This window comes from Argiope bruennichi, chromosome 2 (assembly GCF_947563725.1).
Source record: "Argiope bruennichi chromosome 2, qqArgBrue1.1, whole genome shotgun sequence".
In the NCBI taxonomy this organism is placed as follows: domain Eukaryota; kingdom Metazoa; phylum Arthropoda; class Arachnida; order Araneae; family Araneidae; genus Argiope; species Argiope bruennichi.
In genome coordinates this window covers 8791846-8808171 of record NC_079152.1, presented here as the reverse complement: position 1 = coordinate 8808171, position 16326 = coordinate 8791846, and the positions used below count along the sequence as shown (strand labels likewise).

The 16326-nt window shown below is 31.9% G+C and overlaps 1 protein-coding gene across 2 annotated transcripts in view; it reads right to left on the bottom strand.

Moving 5' to 3' along the window:
- Positions 1 to 616: 616 nt before the first annotated feature.
- LOC129961918 (protein Wnt-6-like) overlaps positions 617 to 16326 on the bottom strand; it is a 49353-nt gene continuing 33643 nt past the window's right edge. For both annotated transcript variants that reach the window (XM_056075555.1, XM_056075556.1), the window contains exons 2-4: positions 9082 to 9302; positions 6027 to 6322; positions 617 to 3716 (exon numbers count right to left, since the gene is read on the bottom strand). In XM_056075555.1, coding sequence (XP_055931530.1) covers positions 3255 to 3716; positions 6027 to 6322; positions 9082 to 9302 — 979 coding nt within the window. In that variant the 3' untranslated portion in view covers positions 617 to 3254. The remainder of the gene's footprint in view (positions 3717 to 6026; positions 6323 to 9081; positions 9303 to 16326) is intronic.

Genomic DNA, 16326 nt, shown 5'->3' with positions numbered 1-16326 from the left:
AAGTTAGCCTTTGAGAAATGGGCATCATTTTGGCGACAACATCTTCTCGCATAGGAATTTTAATGACTGTCTTATGAAATTTCTTATTTCAGCTCCAGGGTTCGATTAAAGACATACCAAGTTCCAAGCTCAGCAGGGTATGTTGTATGGTTTAGAGTCTGTGGCGCTGCAGTGGCGCAGAATCGCATAATTATCCCTCTTTATCCTTTTGACATTGTTTTTGTTTCTAACTATGGAGTTACTATAATATCTGGTAATTTTTTTATAGTTGTTTCACTCAGACTTTGCTTCTTTCCACCGAGTGTTATGCTCCTTTTCTTTTTATCGTCTACTAGTGTACGTAGAGTGCTTTAAAAATGGTCTGACTGCTAGATTTCAAAACTACACACCACTAAATAATTATATTTCTGATTCTAAATAAGACAGAAGCATGAAAGATCAAACTTCATTTCAAGCAGAAATAGAATTAAAAAAAATATTTTACAAAATTTGACGATTTTTGTGTCTTAAACCCCCTCAAAAAATTTTACGAGAATATAAAAAAAAAATCCAATATTTTATCGTAAGTTTAAAATAACAAATATCTTTAATGAAGAAATTAGCAACTATATTAATTTAACAGAAAAATTTAATGCATCAAGGTATGTACAACAAATGATAAAGCAGCCTACAAGGAACGGGATACATATGCATTCCCAGATTGAACAATGAATTTTTACGACTTGCAATAAATTCGTTCTAAGCTCTAATAAACAAGAAATTCATGTTTTAATAAAAAGGACAATTAATGAGTAGATATAGCTATAAACAGATTGGCATAACAATCATTGAGCAAAACAGCAGTAACAAAGAAAAAACAAAAAATACAACAAAGTTGCGATAAAATTGAAATAAAATTACATAACAATTTTATATAGCAGTTAATCACTAAAAGAAATGTGATAGACAGAATTCTTTAACACTAAATGATCCAGTTTTTTTCAATTTTGATGTCTAAATGAAAGAATTTTAGGAATGCCAAGACATGCCAAATAAGTAAATTTTAATAAAGCTTATATATTTTAATACTGTTTTAATATGCAACTATTTAACCATATATATTGGAGAATTAACTGATTTTACAACTTTAACTACAACTATGATACAAGAATTCGAAAAGTAACAGACATTTTAATTGTACTCCATTTTTTGGTGCATTCACAATAATGAAATACTTTAATCCAACTAAATTTTTAGCAGAAATTTTATATGATTCGAATAAACATCAGATGTCTTTTTTTAGAATTCTGCGAAATGAACGACTGACGGCAAAGCTTCAAGAAGCCCCAAACACTAATATGAAAGAAGCAAACAAATTATGTACACAAACAATGATGAATTCACATAACCATTAATTCACAAGCACAACTTTATAATTGGAAATCAGTTTATGAATCCAATCATTAGGCTGAAAGATTTTAAATGAGTCTTCTATTCTGATATGGAAGAAAGCTTTTTTTCGACGAATTCATCGTAGAATAAGAAGTTTCTAATTAACAGACAATTTTTGTTCTTATTCCAAAATCAATTTCTATATCACCTTTTTTTTTTTTTTTTTTTTTTTTTTTTTGAGTTGGTGTGGTATTTTATGTCAACATTACCAAGAGAATGATATCCAAAGCATTCATACGAAAGCAACAAACAAGCATATAAGCAATGATGAATTCACATAGCCATCAATTCACAACCACAACTTAATAATTGGAATTCACCTCTTCAGAATCATTAGACTGAAAGTTTTTTTTAAATGAATTTTTTTTTCTAATGTTGAAGAAAGCTTTTTCTTCAAAGAAATCAGTGAAAATTAACAGGTTTACAATTATTAGATAACTTTTGTTTCCACTCCAAAAAATCAATTTCTTTATCAGCACTTTTCTGAGTTGGCATGGTATTCTGTGACAAAATTACAAAGAGAATGATATCCAAGCATTCTCAAGAAGCAGCAAACAAGCATATAAGCAAACAATGATGAATTTACATAACCATCGATTCACAATCACAACTTTATAATTGGAAACTTTATAATAACATACAACTTTTGTTCTTATTCCAAAATCAATTTCTTTATCACCTTTTTCTGAGCTGGCGTGGAATTCTGCCGCAAAATTACCAAGATAATGATAATCGAAGCAATCACATGAAATCAGCAAACAAGCATATAAACAATGATGAATTCACATAACCATCAATTCACAACCACAACTTTATAACTGGAAATCAATTTATAAATCCGATTCTTCAGAATCATTAGGCTGAAAGAGTTTAAATGAGTCCTTTATTCTGATGTCTAAGGAAGTCTTTCTGTACGAAGTCAGGGAAAAGACTCATAACTTTCCAATTATTAAACAATTTCTGTTCCCACACCAGAATCTTTTCTTATATCACCGCTTTTCTGAGCTATGGCAAAATTACCAAGAGAATGATATTCGAAGCATTCAAATGAAAGCAGCAAACAAGCATTTAAACAATGATGAATTCACATAACCATCAATTCACAACCATGATTTTTTATTGAAAATCATCTTACGAATTTAACTACACAGAATTATATGACAGAAAGTTTTTTAACGAATTTTCGACTACAATATCATTTTTTTTACTGATACCCAACCTATTTAGGGAGAAACATTAGGCTGAAAAAATTTTTCAAAGGAGTTTCCAACTCTGTTATCAAAATGAGCCTTTTTTCGAAGAATTCAGTGAGAAATAACAAGTCACCGATCATCAGAAAATATTTATCATCACGCCACAATCAGCTCCCACATAGTTGCTTTTCTAAGCTGGTGAATCCATTATAGTATTAATCATAAAGAGAAGAATACCCCCAAGCAATCACATAAAAGAGCCAAACAAGCATATAAACACATCATGAATTCATATGACCACCAGTTCACTGTACAATACTTTGAATGATAATCAGCTTAAGGATTCATCTATTGAGAATCATTAGGCTAAAAAAAATTTCAAACGAATTTTCAATTCTTGTAACAAAATAAGCCCTTTTCGAAGAGTCCAAGTCACCGATCATCAGAGAATCTGCAATTCCTATCGATGTCGCCTCTCTTCTGAGCTGGTGATTTTTCCTGTGGCGTAATCACTAAGAAAAGAACAGTGTGCGTCTTAGCAAGCTTGACGATTTCTTGAAATCACTTTCATTCTTTAAGACTCATGTACAGGTATTGGCACTGTAAAAGTTGGTTCGGCCTCGGAACCAATCAGAGGCATCTGCTGTACGTGTGCCTACGATCGCAGGTCTCACACTGCACCTCGCAGCAGTACTGGAATCTACAGTTGCAGTTTACCCTGTGAGTTCTACGGACAGCTTCATACCCTCTCCCACAGCACAACAGTTCACAGCCGTCCACCCCAATCGATGTGTGGTTACATTGGCGGCCTTGTGTGCCCAAGGACCCAGTCTTTTTATCTGGCTCACAGAAGCTGGGAGACTCCTCAGTGTATACAATGTCTTCCTTCTCTGGTGGCTTAATGGTGGCGCCTTCCGGAATGAAACCCTGGCCATCGTTGCCTGGCATCACTTTGGCAGCCCCGTCGAATCTTTCCTTCAAGTGATTCCCTACTTCGCGGAAAATTGGAAGTTTCCGCCATGTTGATTTCACAGCGCATGATCCGGACATGCCATGGCACTTGTAGACGAGTTTCATGTGTGCTTTTACTGCCTGTATAAAGAAAAGGCAATATTATAAATTTGCAATATATACTAACTGTCTTCGGCTATTAGTTATACATCTATAAGAAAATTCATTTAGCAGTCAATCTGCTTTGTTGCTTACAGCTGATACTAATCTTATTCCAAAATTTAAAAAATGTGCTATTTTAAATCATACTTGTGCAATAAGCGTAGATAATTCTGATTGTTTAGCTATGCGCACAAAATGGCAAATAAAATTGGCGATATAAATCTAATCGTTGAGGATATGGTCTGTATTAAGATTTTAGTTTACTATATCTTTCGTAAAAGGAGAGGAAATGTGATCTTTCATGATCTATTTAGACGTAAATAGCAAAATATAGTACTGATAATGCACATTCTATTATCTAAAGTATGCTATTTCTTTTAAAATTAGTATAACTGATAAATGAAACCCACATACAGCTTCCCTTTTCATCTAAGTGGTGTTGAACATTAAAGACAATGGTAGCATGTGATATGTTTATACAATTATTTCACAATACATATTAATCTATGATTAAGGTTTTCGATAATTGTCGATTTAAGTCTTGCATATTTGGTTCTGTTTTTTCTTAATAAAATCAGATTCTTTTTATATCGTAGTAACCCTATTCATCTTCACCCTATTAGAGTAAGATTTTAAATTTAAATATTCACGGCACAAAACAAAAAACAAAAGTTTTACCTTATCACAGCTAATATGCATCATCTCGAAATAGAATCAGGTACTTGAAGGCAAATAAAAATATTACTCTGAATGGTATTTAAACCTAACTGACTCATATCTTGCAAACTTTTATGTTTATTTCTAAAAAGGGAAAATGCAAACAGAATTTTCTTCCAAGCCGAGGTATATTCAAACCACTTTCAGAAAGATTATTTCTTTTCGTATAGCAGTGGAATCAATTTAAGCAAAATCAAGAAAATACAATGAAAAATTATAGCAGTAAAATTCTTGTTATAAGGAGAATGCTCAAACGCATTACGTCATGTCGTGTGGAAACTGCGTTGACATGCATCGTATAATAGGTGAACTCGTTCATTTTTTGTTCAATGTTATATAGAAATTTATTATGAGAATCCATGCTGTCAGAGGGCTATCTTAGTTTCCTACTGTACTCATTTATGATCCTTTTTATCAGAGTGTTATGTTATCGAAATTTTGAGAAACCTGATTGTATCTCTCTTTCTTGATCGAAGCTCCTCTATGGTATATGTTCTAGACTTACAAGATGATGGTTTTCATTTCGGGAAAAAAATAAGTATTAATTTATTAAAAGATTTTTGTCAGAATGACATCTGCTAAAGGCCCAGGCAGATAGAAGGAGTACGAGGATGACAATTGATAAAGTATAAGAGTTAAATGATCTGCTGCATTAATAAAAACATGATCTGCTGTATAAATTTGATAAAAAAAAATCAAAAATAAACGTTTTGTGATTGATTAAAAATATTTTAGAAAATGCGAACAATCGACGATTTATTTACTGCAGTGATGCGCGTAATTTATCATATATAGTATTTTTCATCAATATAGCTCATTAAGATATTATTTTTCAAGAAAATATAACTTAATAAAGATGCTGAGTTATAAAAGATTCTAAACGATGTAAAAAAATTACTGGAAGATTAGTTTTCCGAAGACGGAATTGTAGAGGGAACGAGAAATGAATAAAAATGTAGCAAATTGGAGATGAATTATTGTTTAGGCAATTCCTCAAATGGTGCAGGATGGCATCGATATTACTAGAGGACCAGAAGATTTTGGATTATATCTAAGTAGAAATTCAAATCTCATGCTGTCTAAGGGTTAAAAAAGGTAACTAGAAGTTAATTTTCAGAGCAGAGCTCCTTTGAATGTGTTCCAACCAACCAGATGATAATTCAGATGCACGAAAAAAATTAATAATTTAATAATTATATGTTAACGTGACAACAGATTTAAGCAAATACATCTAACAATTAATTATATATACAAATACTTAAGGCACTTAGTTAGTTGTGCAAATATATTAAGTGCTTAGTTGTCCAAATGCATCAGAAACTTATTACACGGTTATGCTATTGCTTATCCACTTATTTAGTTATTCAACTTCTTTAATCATTTATTTACACAGTTATTCAAATACATTAATCACTTACTTATATACTTGTGCAAATACATCAGGCATTTACTAGTTAATTACGCAAGCACGCATTAGGCACTTAGTTATTCAGATGCATTATTCTCTTATTTACATAGTATTTCAAATACACTAGGCATTTATTTGATCATTGAAATACATTAGACACTTACTAATCTTCCAGCTTCATAATTATGTTTTAGCAACAATGTCTTCAAATCGCTTCTTCTCTTGAATCTATCGTCCATGAATTCTTTGGACTTCCTGTAGCCGAAGTTGATGTTGTCACTGCAACCGCCCCATTCCCAGCGATTCTCGGCTGATTCTTGAGGCGGGGGTGCCAGGGCTGCGGGTGGGGCGTTCCTCTCGCAGGTGCAGTCCAGCAACTGACCATAGCTGCAGGCCTGAGTGATGGAATAGATGATTCCTGCAGACGTAATAGCATTGACGAAACCTGTTTCTCTTGTATCTGAAAAGAGTATGAAATATTTGATTATGGAAATCTAATGTAATGTAAGATGAAAGTCATTTTGTTATGAACTTTGATGTTGCTGTTTCAATTAAAAAGAAAAAGAGCCCTTCATCGTTTCGATTGTTCAATGATTTGGTGGATGTCATTAGGCATTTTATAGTCTTAAAATAACCAAGCTCAATAATAACTGCTTTATAGAAATTTTATGCCACTAAAACAAAAATTTACACTTGGTTGTAATTTTTTTTTTTTTTTTTTTTTTTTTGCCATGTGTTTTAATACGAAAACTGAGCCAAAAAATTGATTTTGAGGAATGAAATTTACATTCTGCAGGGTGGTTATAATTAAACTTCCCTTATAAACAGCATCCTACAATGCAAACGGGATTGCAAAGAAATTTGTATATAGACTATACACGATATGTGCTCACGGAATTTTGAAAAAAAATTTTAGTTCAAAAATGTCCATCAGAGGGCGCCCTTCCAGGTAAAACATCAATTTTAACACAATAAACGACCAAAACGGAAAACAGAAACAATATTAACATTTATTGACTAGTTTCTGATCACCTTGTCATCGAACCACAATAAAGTAAAAGTAAGGAAAAAATAACAATACGCTGTTCGAGGGAGAAAAAACAGTTCAGTTTGCAGAAACAATAACAGATTAGTACGAAATTGCATAAGAGGGGCAGTTGTTAATCGAGTCCAGGATGTTGTGGGGAAAGGTGCACCATGTGACCACTCTTATTCACATGAAAAATTTAAGTCGATGGACAATGTGTTCAACAGCAGATCATAACTGATCAGTTGTGATGCTTCGTACATGTAACATTACGGAGTTTCCAGCTTTTCCCGATTTTTTTTTTCATTTTATTACTCATAATACTTATTCTGGATTCCAAATATCGTTTCTGTATTCCATGTTGGTCATTTATTGTGTTAAATTTAATGTTTTTCCAGAAAAGGCGCTCTCTGGTGGACATTTGGAAATTAAAATTTTATTTTGGAATTTCGTGAGCGAATTCCAAAAAAATCCTTTTCGAAATTCGTTAATAGTCTATACACCAAATTTCATTGCAATCCATTCGCCCGTTTGTGTTGTAGAATGCTGTTTATAGGGAAGTTTAATTATAACCATCCTCTATATTACAAGATTTGTAAATGTAAGTGAAATGTATCATTTCATAACTGAATGAACCTAGAATGATAAAAACAAAAAATAGTAACTGATAAAGTATCCGCTGTTGTACATTGGTCCTGTCTCATTTCAAATTTAATTTTTATTTTATTGTTAAGTTCCAAGAAAGATACCAGCTTGGAAATTCAATTGAGATGATATAAAAATAATATATTTAATGCTAATAGCTTTTAGCGAGCAACTTATTTGCCGGTGATATTGATTATATTTAATTCCAGTTAAATCGTTTAAATATAATTTTGTGTCCACGATTCCATCCGATTGTCAGACTTTAAAACTGTGTTATTTTAATTGTATTTCTGAAGTTTTATTTATTCTGTACCTGAATATTTCTAATGGAACAGCCCCATAAAATCACAGCTGCATTAAAAAGGTAAATAACTGGCTTATTTATCTTCTAAATTCCGCTGCATTGTAACTTCATTTTTTTATTTGTCCGTTAGACTGCACAGATATAAAATGGAACATTTCTTCTTTTGTTTTCAACAATGGAAGAAAATGAAGCGATTAAATGTCTGATGGATCAGTGGAAAATATTTGAATTTTAGAGCAACAATGTGATCTACTTTCTAAACTTAGAAAAAAATATCTTTTAAAAAAATTTGCCAAAATTCTGCAAAATTTTGCGCATCAGTTACACTGGTATCATTAAAAAGACAATTTTTAAATTTTGTAATGGTGTAAAATATATATTTTTTTCAATAGTAATTATGGAAGTTATATCGGAAAAACACCAAAATAATTTTTTATAAATTAAAATTTACAAAATAATTGCTCTAAGGTAGCGCATTCCTTGTCATCTACAGTAAAGATGTGGCAAGTTTGATCGCTTTAACTCAAACGTTCTTACCTGTTGACTTGTATGATACACCCACCAAGACTCTTAAGCACTCCTTTAAACAGGCAGCTTTATACATTCTTTTGGGGGGGGGGGCAGGGGCTAACGTTAATGGGATATTTCTATAACTAAGAAAGATTTAGTAAATAACTTTATTCTTCGTAACAGTGTTGAACGCTTTTCCAGGGAAGCAATTTTATATTTGTTTTATTAATTTTATTAAAGTGGATTCCAGTTGCTTAGTTTTTAATTACATGAAATTCTAATTAAAATTCAAAAAAACATTATTAGAGATAAAGAGTTTTAAGAGTTAAAAAAGTTAAAAATACAGACTAGCGCGCGTTTTTAAGAGATAAAAATAATATTATGACTGGAATCCACTTTAATAAAACTAATAAAACAAATATGAAATTGCTTCACTAGAAAAAACATTCAACACTGTTACAAAGAATAAAGTTATTTACTAAATACGACTTGGTGATAAAAAAATATAGCATCAATAACTTTAGCCGCAAAAAAAAAAAAAAAAAGGAATGTGTAAAACTGCACGCCATTTCTTCCGTAATAAGTGTTTATTTACATATCATAATTACCGGTTGCAGTTACGATGAGTGCTCGAAAAGATACAGAATTGCGACAGACGTATATTTATCAACTCGGATAATGGCAGCAATTATGCGCATATGCAGAATACAAATGTTTATCAAAGACTGTTTACCTGTCATTAGCACTTTCTTCAAGGACCTTTTAGCTGTTGTGCAGTTCCACCTCCGAAACCTGAACTGGTGTTGGCATTCGTGGATGCCGAGTTTCGACCCCTCGCCGATGGCCGTCACCACTTCTGGTTCCTTCTTGCAGATCAGGGCCTGCTTGCCCCGCAGGCGGCGGGTCTTCCGGCAAATTCTGCCCGGATCCAGAACCAGATGCCGCCCCATAGCCCTGATGGAAATCAATAATTAAAAAAACGAACTTTTGGAAAACATATATAGAGCATTTAACTTTTGTTAAACATATATAGAACATGCGAGCTTTAAGATGCATGCAGCATGAACAGACTGACTCCTAGTTATCTATCAAATTAAAACCATTTGGTAGAACTTATGAGATTTTTGATAAATGCAGTGGAAATCAACTGAAAACCCTTTATCTATCAGATTAAAAGTATTAGTAGAGCTTATGAGCTTCTTGATAAATTCAGTGCAAACTCACTGATTACCATTCATCTATCAAATTAAAATCATTGGTAGAGCTTACAAATTTTTTCATAAATGCAGAATAAACCAGTGGATTCTCAGTTATATATCAAATTAAAACCATATGTAGAGCTTATGAGATTTTTAATAAGTTCAGTACAAACCGATTGATTATTAATTTGATTGAAAACTTATCAATCTGAAATTTATCGGCTGTAAAATATAGAGGAACGTGGGACAAAGGCTAAGTTGAAACATGCATTTTGCACAGAGATTTTTTTTTAAATTATTAACAAAAATTTTCCCTAAGAATCAAAATTTTTTTCAGGTTTTTTTTTTTTTTTGGGGGGGGGGGGTTATATTGCCTATGTATTAAATTTTTTAAAAAAAATTGCTTTAAATGCATTTCTAATTGAAATATTTTTTTTTTATAAATCAACAAAAATATCCTAAACTAGAAGATGAGAAAATTGTAAGAAAATATCGGAACAAGTTGTATCATTACATACTGGGACATTTATTTTGGTTTGTGTTTTATTCATGAAGTTACGCTTTTTGTCTATGGTAATATCATGCTCCTGAAAGACCAGAATATTCACCTAGGAGGAAGCTTAAAAAAGGTTCGCTTAATAAAGAAAAAAGATCCCTTCCTAATCTTTAAAAAAAAACACACTTGGAAAAAATGGAAAAGGATTATACTGGCATAATTATAATAAGAAATAAAAATAAGAAAAAAGGTTAAAGGGAAATAATTAATTAAAAAAAAGAGTTCAAAAAAGAAAAAAAGAGGGGGGGGGGCAGTGAAGAAGAGGATTTTGTATTAGCATACAGATTCTGAAAAAGAAAAATAGTTTCGTCCTAATTTGAGGAGATGCGTGCAGAAACTCTTATTGTATATTCGAGTATAATATATTACACTAACATCTCGTTTAGAAGCCACAATAGGGTTATTTTGAAGGAGAGAATGATTCTGAACAGTATTCAAATGACGATGTGGCGTACATTAGACCACCTGACGCGGCGATTCTTCGGTAAAATCTCGGTTCAAATCCAAAAATATTCCGGCTCCGGATCCAAAACATTTAAAATAGATCAGCGTACAAACGATTCTTACGAATGATACCATGTTCAATGCGTAATTTGTAAAAAATAGATGCAAAATGTATGCGATATGAAGCAGTCTATCATTTACTTGCGTTAATTACAATTTTGCTACATACTGACTTTTATGTTAATTTGTTAGGTAATTGTTTCTACGTTTTACTGCAAATCATTTGATAGAAATTATTATCAAAATGACAATTTTAATAATTAACAAGCATCTTGTTTAATAAAATGAAGGTACAGAGAAAATAATTTTAAATAGAAGTTTTTTTTTAAATTTTTTTTTATTGTTACAACTTACTCCATGTTTGTAAAATTTGCTCCATTTCCGGAACAAGTTGTAACGGCCGACAAATTTTGAAAAAAAAAATTATGGTGCCAAAATCAACCAAATTATTCAGTGATTTTTTTGATGCATATTACGCAAAATAGTTAAATTATTAAAAAAGTAGTTAAATCAAAAAACTGTAAATATATTAGTAAATGAAAGCATTTTTGCAAAATCTTTTACAATTAACCCCGATTTCTACAATATAAATTGAAACAGTCTTCATTAATGTATTAAGAGCAACTTTAATTAAGCCTAACACGCCAAATGTTATCTTTAATTAACATAATTTTGTTTTGTAAATCATTGTGAAAAAGGGATGGAAATTCTACTCATATATATATACTCTACTACTACTCATATATATATATATATATATATATATTAATAAATCAGTTCAACACTTGTACAATGCAACATAAGTATTGATGAAAAAAATTAATTCGTTATTTAATATTTTCTCTTGCAAAGATTTTTTTCGTTTTGTTTGTACAGTCCAGAATATCCTACATCATTTTACAATTTCGAATTAAAAGTAGCTATTTGAAAAGAAAGGTGTTAAGTTTATACATGTTTTTTTTATTATTATTATTCTATCAAAGTCCAGTTTAGCCGATTGGCAAAAAAAATTTATTATATTTTGTATTCATTAACCACATTTAAAACAAAATATGAATCTTTAAACAATTTTTTCATGATCCATTCCAGAAATAAATCTCAAAATCTATTTTTAACTGTTTAAAAAAAACTGTGATTAAAGAACTAAAATGTACTTAATTTATACAACGGCATACTTAGAAGAAAAACCTCACCAATATCAAACACTACGTAATTAAACAGTAAAAATTGTATGAAACAATGTGAATGCGGTTATTATGTAACATATTACAATGTGCTTTCATTCTGCTCTTGTATAAAGCTTTATAGACAAAAAAAAAAAAAAATACGCTATTGTTTTTGACTTTTTTTATAAGAGGAGACGCAGAAAGGTAATTATTATAAGAAAATATTTTAAAGTTTACAATTGAAAATTTTGAATTTTTGAAGTATAAAAGGCACGAAATAGCAAATTTTATAGCAAATTTTTTATAGCAAATTTTTCAAACTCAATGTCAAATGTTCTGGCTTAGAGAATGTCAACACACACAATAAATAAAGTTATAGATAATGATTCTTCTTATTTCGAAAATCCGAAATTCTTTGGTGCTAATTTTCACTTTCCCATTGTTCTCAAACCCCTTTATTGGCAAATAAGATATGAATCATGATCATCTGATTGTTACAAACACTTTTTCCAGACTTCCTTGAGGAAATTTAATTGCTTCCGTAAGGAAAATCCTGTTGCTTCTAACGCCAATTCCTAAAACTATTCTTTGGGAATGAATCATTTTGTTATATACAGGATAAAACAAAGTACATTTAACAATCTGAATAACTTTATCTAAATTTGATTCTTAACAAATAACTAAACGTTTAAGAATTTGAAAAATTCTAATTGAGTCAGAAATGAATATTGAATTGGAATTCAAAACAAAAAGAACTTTCATTTTTTTCATCGTTTTGAATGGGAAAGTATGGAGATAATTATTTAACCTTGACTTTAAAAAATTTCAAACATTCAAAACATTTGTAAATAAATTTGAATCAAGTTATTCTTTGAAACGAACAATAGCGTTACTCTTGATTTTTTATTAATTAACCAGCCACTTTCGATTACCATATTGATAATGTTAGTTTAATTGCATCAACCAAGTTTGATGAGCTACATTCTACCAGAACCAAAGAAAGCATGGTTTTAAGCAATCATGGCTCATCCTGATGAATAGTTATGCTTACACATTGGCGAAAAATGATCAAGTAAATGTATTAATAAATAATTCAATATTTATTTGAAAAGGCAAAAATGTGCCTGATATTATGCATCATTGAACTTCAACACCTGTTAACTTAACCCTCTCGTTCCTTAGATCATTTTAATTCAGGTACCTCAGAATACTTAGAAAACCTCCATGCCCCCCCCCCAAAAAAAACAATAATAGAGCGCTTCTAACGAACAAAATACGCATCACAGGTACGCAATCACAGGCACTTAACGAAAGGGTAAGGAATTTGACAGCGTTTCGATTATATTCTATCCATATGACTAGCCATAAAGCTTAATTTACATATATTAAAATGGAAATATCGATACAATTATAATAACTTGCCAACTTAAATAATCAGTCTTTAGTGCCAAACACAGATACGATTACGTCAAATTTCACTTCATATGAAAGATTATGTGTCCTAGATATGCCATCACTGATCACCTGCTCCCTATCCCAGTTATCGAGTGTCCTCCCGTTGGTGTGGCGTGGTGTGGAGAGGGGGTTGCCAGCTCAGGTGTCGTCCTAGTCATCTGACCGGGGTGCAAAATTAGGTCCGTCCCAAAATCGCCCTAGTGTTGCTTTAAAACGGGACGTTTAATATAACTAAATTAAACTAAACTAAACCCAGTTTCCTAGATAAATATCAAAGCCAGTATTCCACTGTGCATTCCCTATGCGAAAAATCAAAACATAGGCTTGCAATCCCTGCCACTGTACCTATTTTAATTTCTCTGAAAGCTCGTGATTTTTAGATATGATTATGACGATAACGATGTTTAGACCCATTTTTTGAGACATAATATCAAAATAAAATATCTTTATAGGCACTAGCCCCAAAGATCGGAGTGATTGCGTGAATTTCGTCGCTTTGTACGCATTTTATTCTGCGTTTATTTTACGGTATATTTTAAAATAATACTTTCGTGCTGAATAATCAAATGTACTTCGCCAAACCATTGATAGGCATTGCTGAATGAATGCCATTCATCTGATGACTTTCTTCAAAAATAGGTTGTGTAATAATAAAACAGGGTTAGAAATATAGCAAGCTGTAAAACATTTTGCGAAACAACATATCAATACTGCTTCATAAAAACGTATGAACTGTGGCGACTCAAGATCACAATGCGTAGAATAGAAATAATCACTGAATAATGGATGGATGACATCATGTGTTTCTACTCTTTAGAAGACTGTAAAATTTGTTCTATGTAATGAAAAATAACTTTTATTTAAAATACAAAAATTTTAAATACCACTTCTAATAAATCGATCACATTTAAATAAGAGGGCCTTTTTTTTATACCTTAAATAGTACAAAATTAAAAAAGGACATACAAAAAATGAATTTGTTGCAAAAAATTTACAATTAATATTACTTTTCGATTTAATAATCATAAATATTTAAACATTTGTCATATCAGTAGACCAAGGTTCTAACAGCTTCTTCAAAGAACGTCGTCTAGTGAATGTGAACGTGACATGAAATGGATTTTAACATTCCTTTGAAGCTCCTCATTAATATGGCAGTCCTTTGAGTTTTCTTTAAACCCCTTCACTACAGATCCGGCCCAATCGACAGCCCAAATTCTGAATGGGTCGGTTTTACTTCAAACGAGGTGTGCAAATTATAAGACGAGGACATCTGCAGTGTCGACTCGTTTAACATTCTTCAACTCTCGTTTGAAACAGAAACCAACCTGCAGGTTTTAACGGCCGGTTGAGCAGGAACAGTAGTGAATGGGTTAAGGAAAGTCTATGAAGCCGGGGTGTCTAAATGTTCAAACTCTAAAGTCACAATTTTGGCATTCTAATCGGCTAAGTCCTTGCTTGGAATCTCAGCATCTTCTGTTTCTTCTAAACTACTTTATCAACTCGTTGAACAAGATCTTTTGCAACAATCTTGCACTCTTTCTCTCTTAATGGAGAATGCGGCTTAGAGCCGAGTGATTTTCATGTTTTCGTTAAATTGAAGAACCGACTGAGATGCCAAAACAATAAAAAAAGTCCAGGTTGATGAGGAACCTGAAAGCAGCACTAGGCCCGTCTCAAATCATTGACAGAAATGTTTCTAGAAGAATCGATAGAAAACTAGATTCATCGTTATAACAAATACTTGAATCGTCACGGCGTTTATGTCGAAAAGTAAAGTAACCATAATAATAAATAACCTTTGATAATAAATTCAATTTATTCTTTACGCTTATCTCTTTTCAGAATCCTTCGGAGCTTGAATAATTATAATAAAAAGACGATCCTTTAACATTAAATACATGCACAGCACTATTTAATTTAGCATAATGATACATTTCTAAACTTCCACCACGCTGTTAGTTTAAATTCTCTTAACCTATAAATCCCCGTCGACTCTTCGCGACCGAAACGGAATAAGAAAAAAAAAAAATCACGTGATTGAATAGTTGAAAATGGAATCCTGTTTATTGCTCTACTCTTTAAACCATTTGAGCCATCCATGAAGCATATTTTATAACGAAATTATTGGAAATAAAATCAAAACAAAAACTGTTTTCCACATCAAAACATGACAAGCATAACCACATTGATTATAACACTTTGAGAAATATTGATGTCATTTTAAATTTACCCCTCTACGTTATAGAAAAAAAAATGCTTCTATTTACCATTTTTTCCTAAAATCATGTCTAGAAACACTTTTCAACTAACCCCTCTTCTTAAGTCATGCGTGCGAAATAATATTTCTTTATAAACAAACACTGGTTTGCTTTTTTTTATGGAAACTCGTACAGCTGTTTTTAAAAACAGAAACGAACGATTTAAGATGTTACAGTAACTCTGTTTATATTTGAAATCATTCAAGCATTGAATGCACAGTAATTCATATTTCTTTGACAGCTCTGCGTTATTTTTGCACGAAATGGAGGGATTTTTATCATCGTTCTCAAAAAGAATTCTTTGGAATTTTCTACACTTTTTCTACACATTTTAGGCTTCTATGATTACGAAAATAAATACCATTTTTATTGTCCCTTGTTCGAAGTATTGTAGTTCACAAAATTTGAAAATTCACTGTATATCCATTCTTTGATATCTACAGTACAATAAATATGAACCACTTTTGAAGTCCCATGCAAGAAGTGCTTTAATTGGTTGTTGTTGTTACTTATGGCACTTGCCATAGACAAGCCCGCTGCGATTTAAGCCGATTTTGTTCAGTAGCTTCTGAGGGTAAAGGCCCCTGAGCACCCGAGGGCAGAAATCTGACCTCTATCTTACATAAAGATTAAACTCACACACTCGCTTGTACAATCCCTTTTTACAGAAGGGCTCTTTCACACACCTCACAGGTAGAACACAGTGTGAAGAACAACCATGCTCGAACCAGGACTCGAACCCAGGATGCCCAGGGGTGTGGTCCTGGCCTAGGGGAAGACGCGTTACCCTAGGCCAAGACGCCGGCCCTTTAATTGGTTAAAATGAGATATTTAATT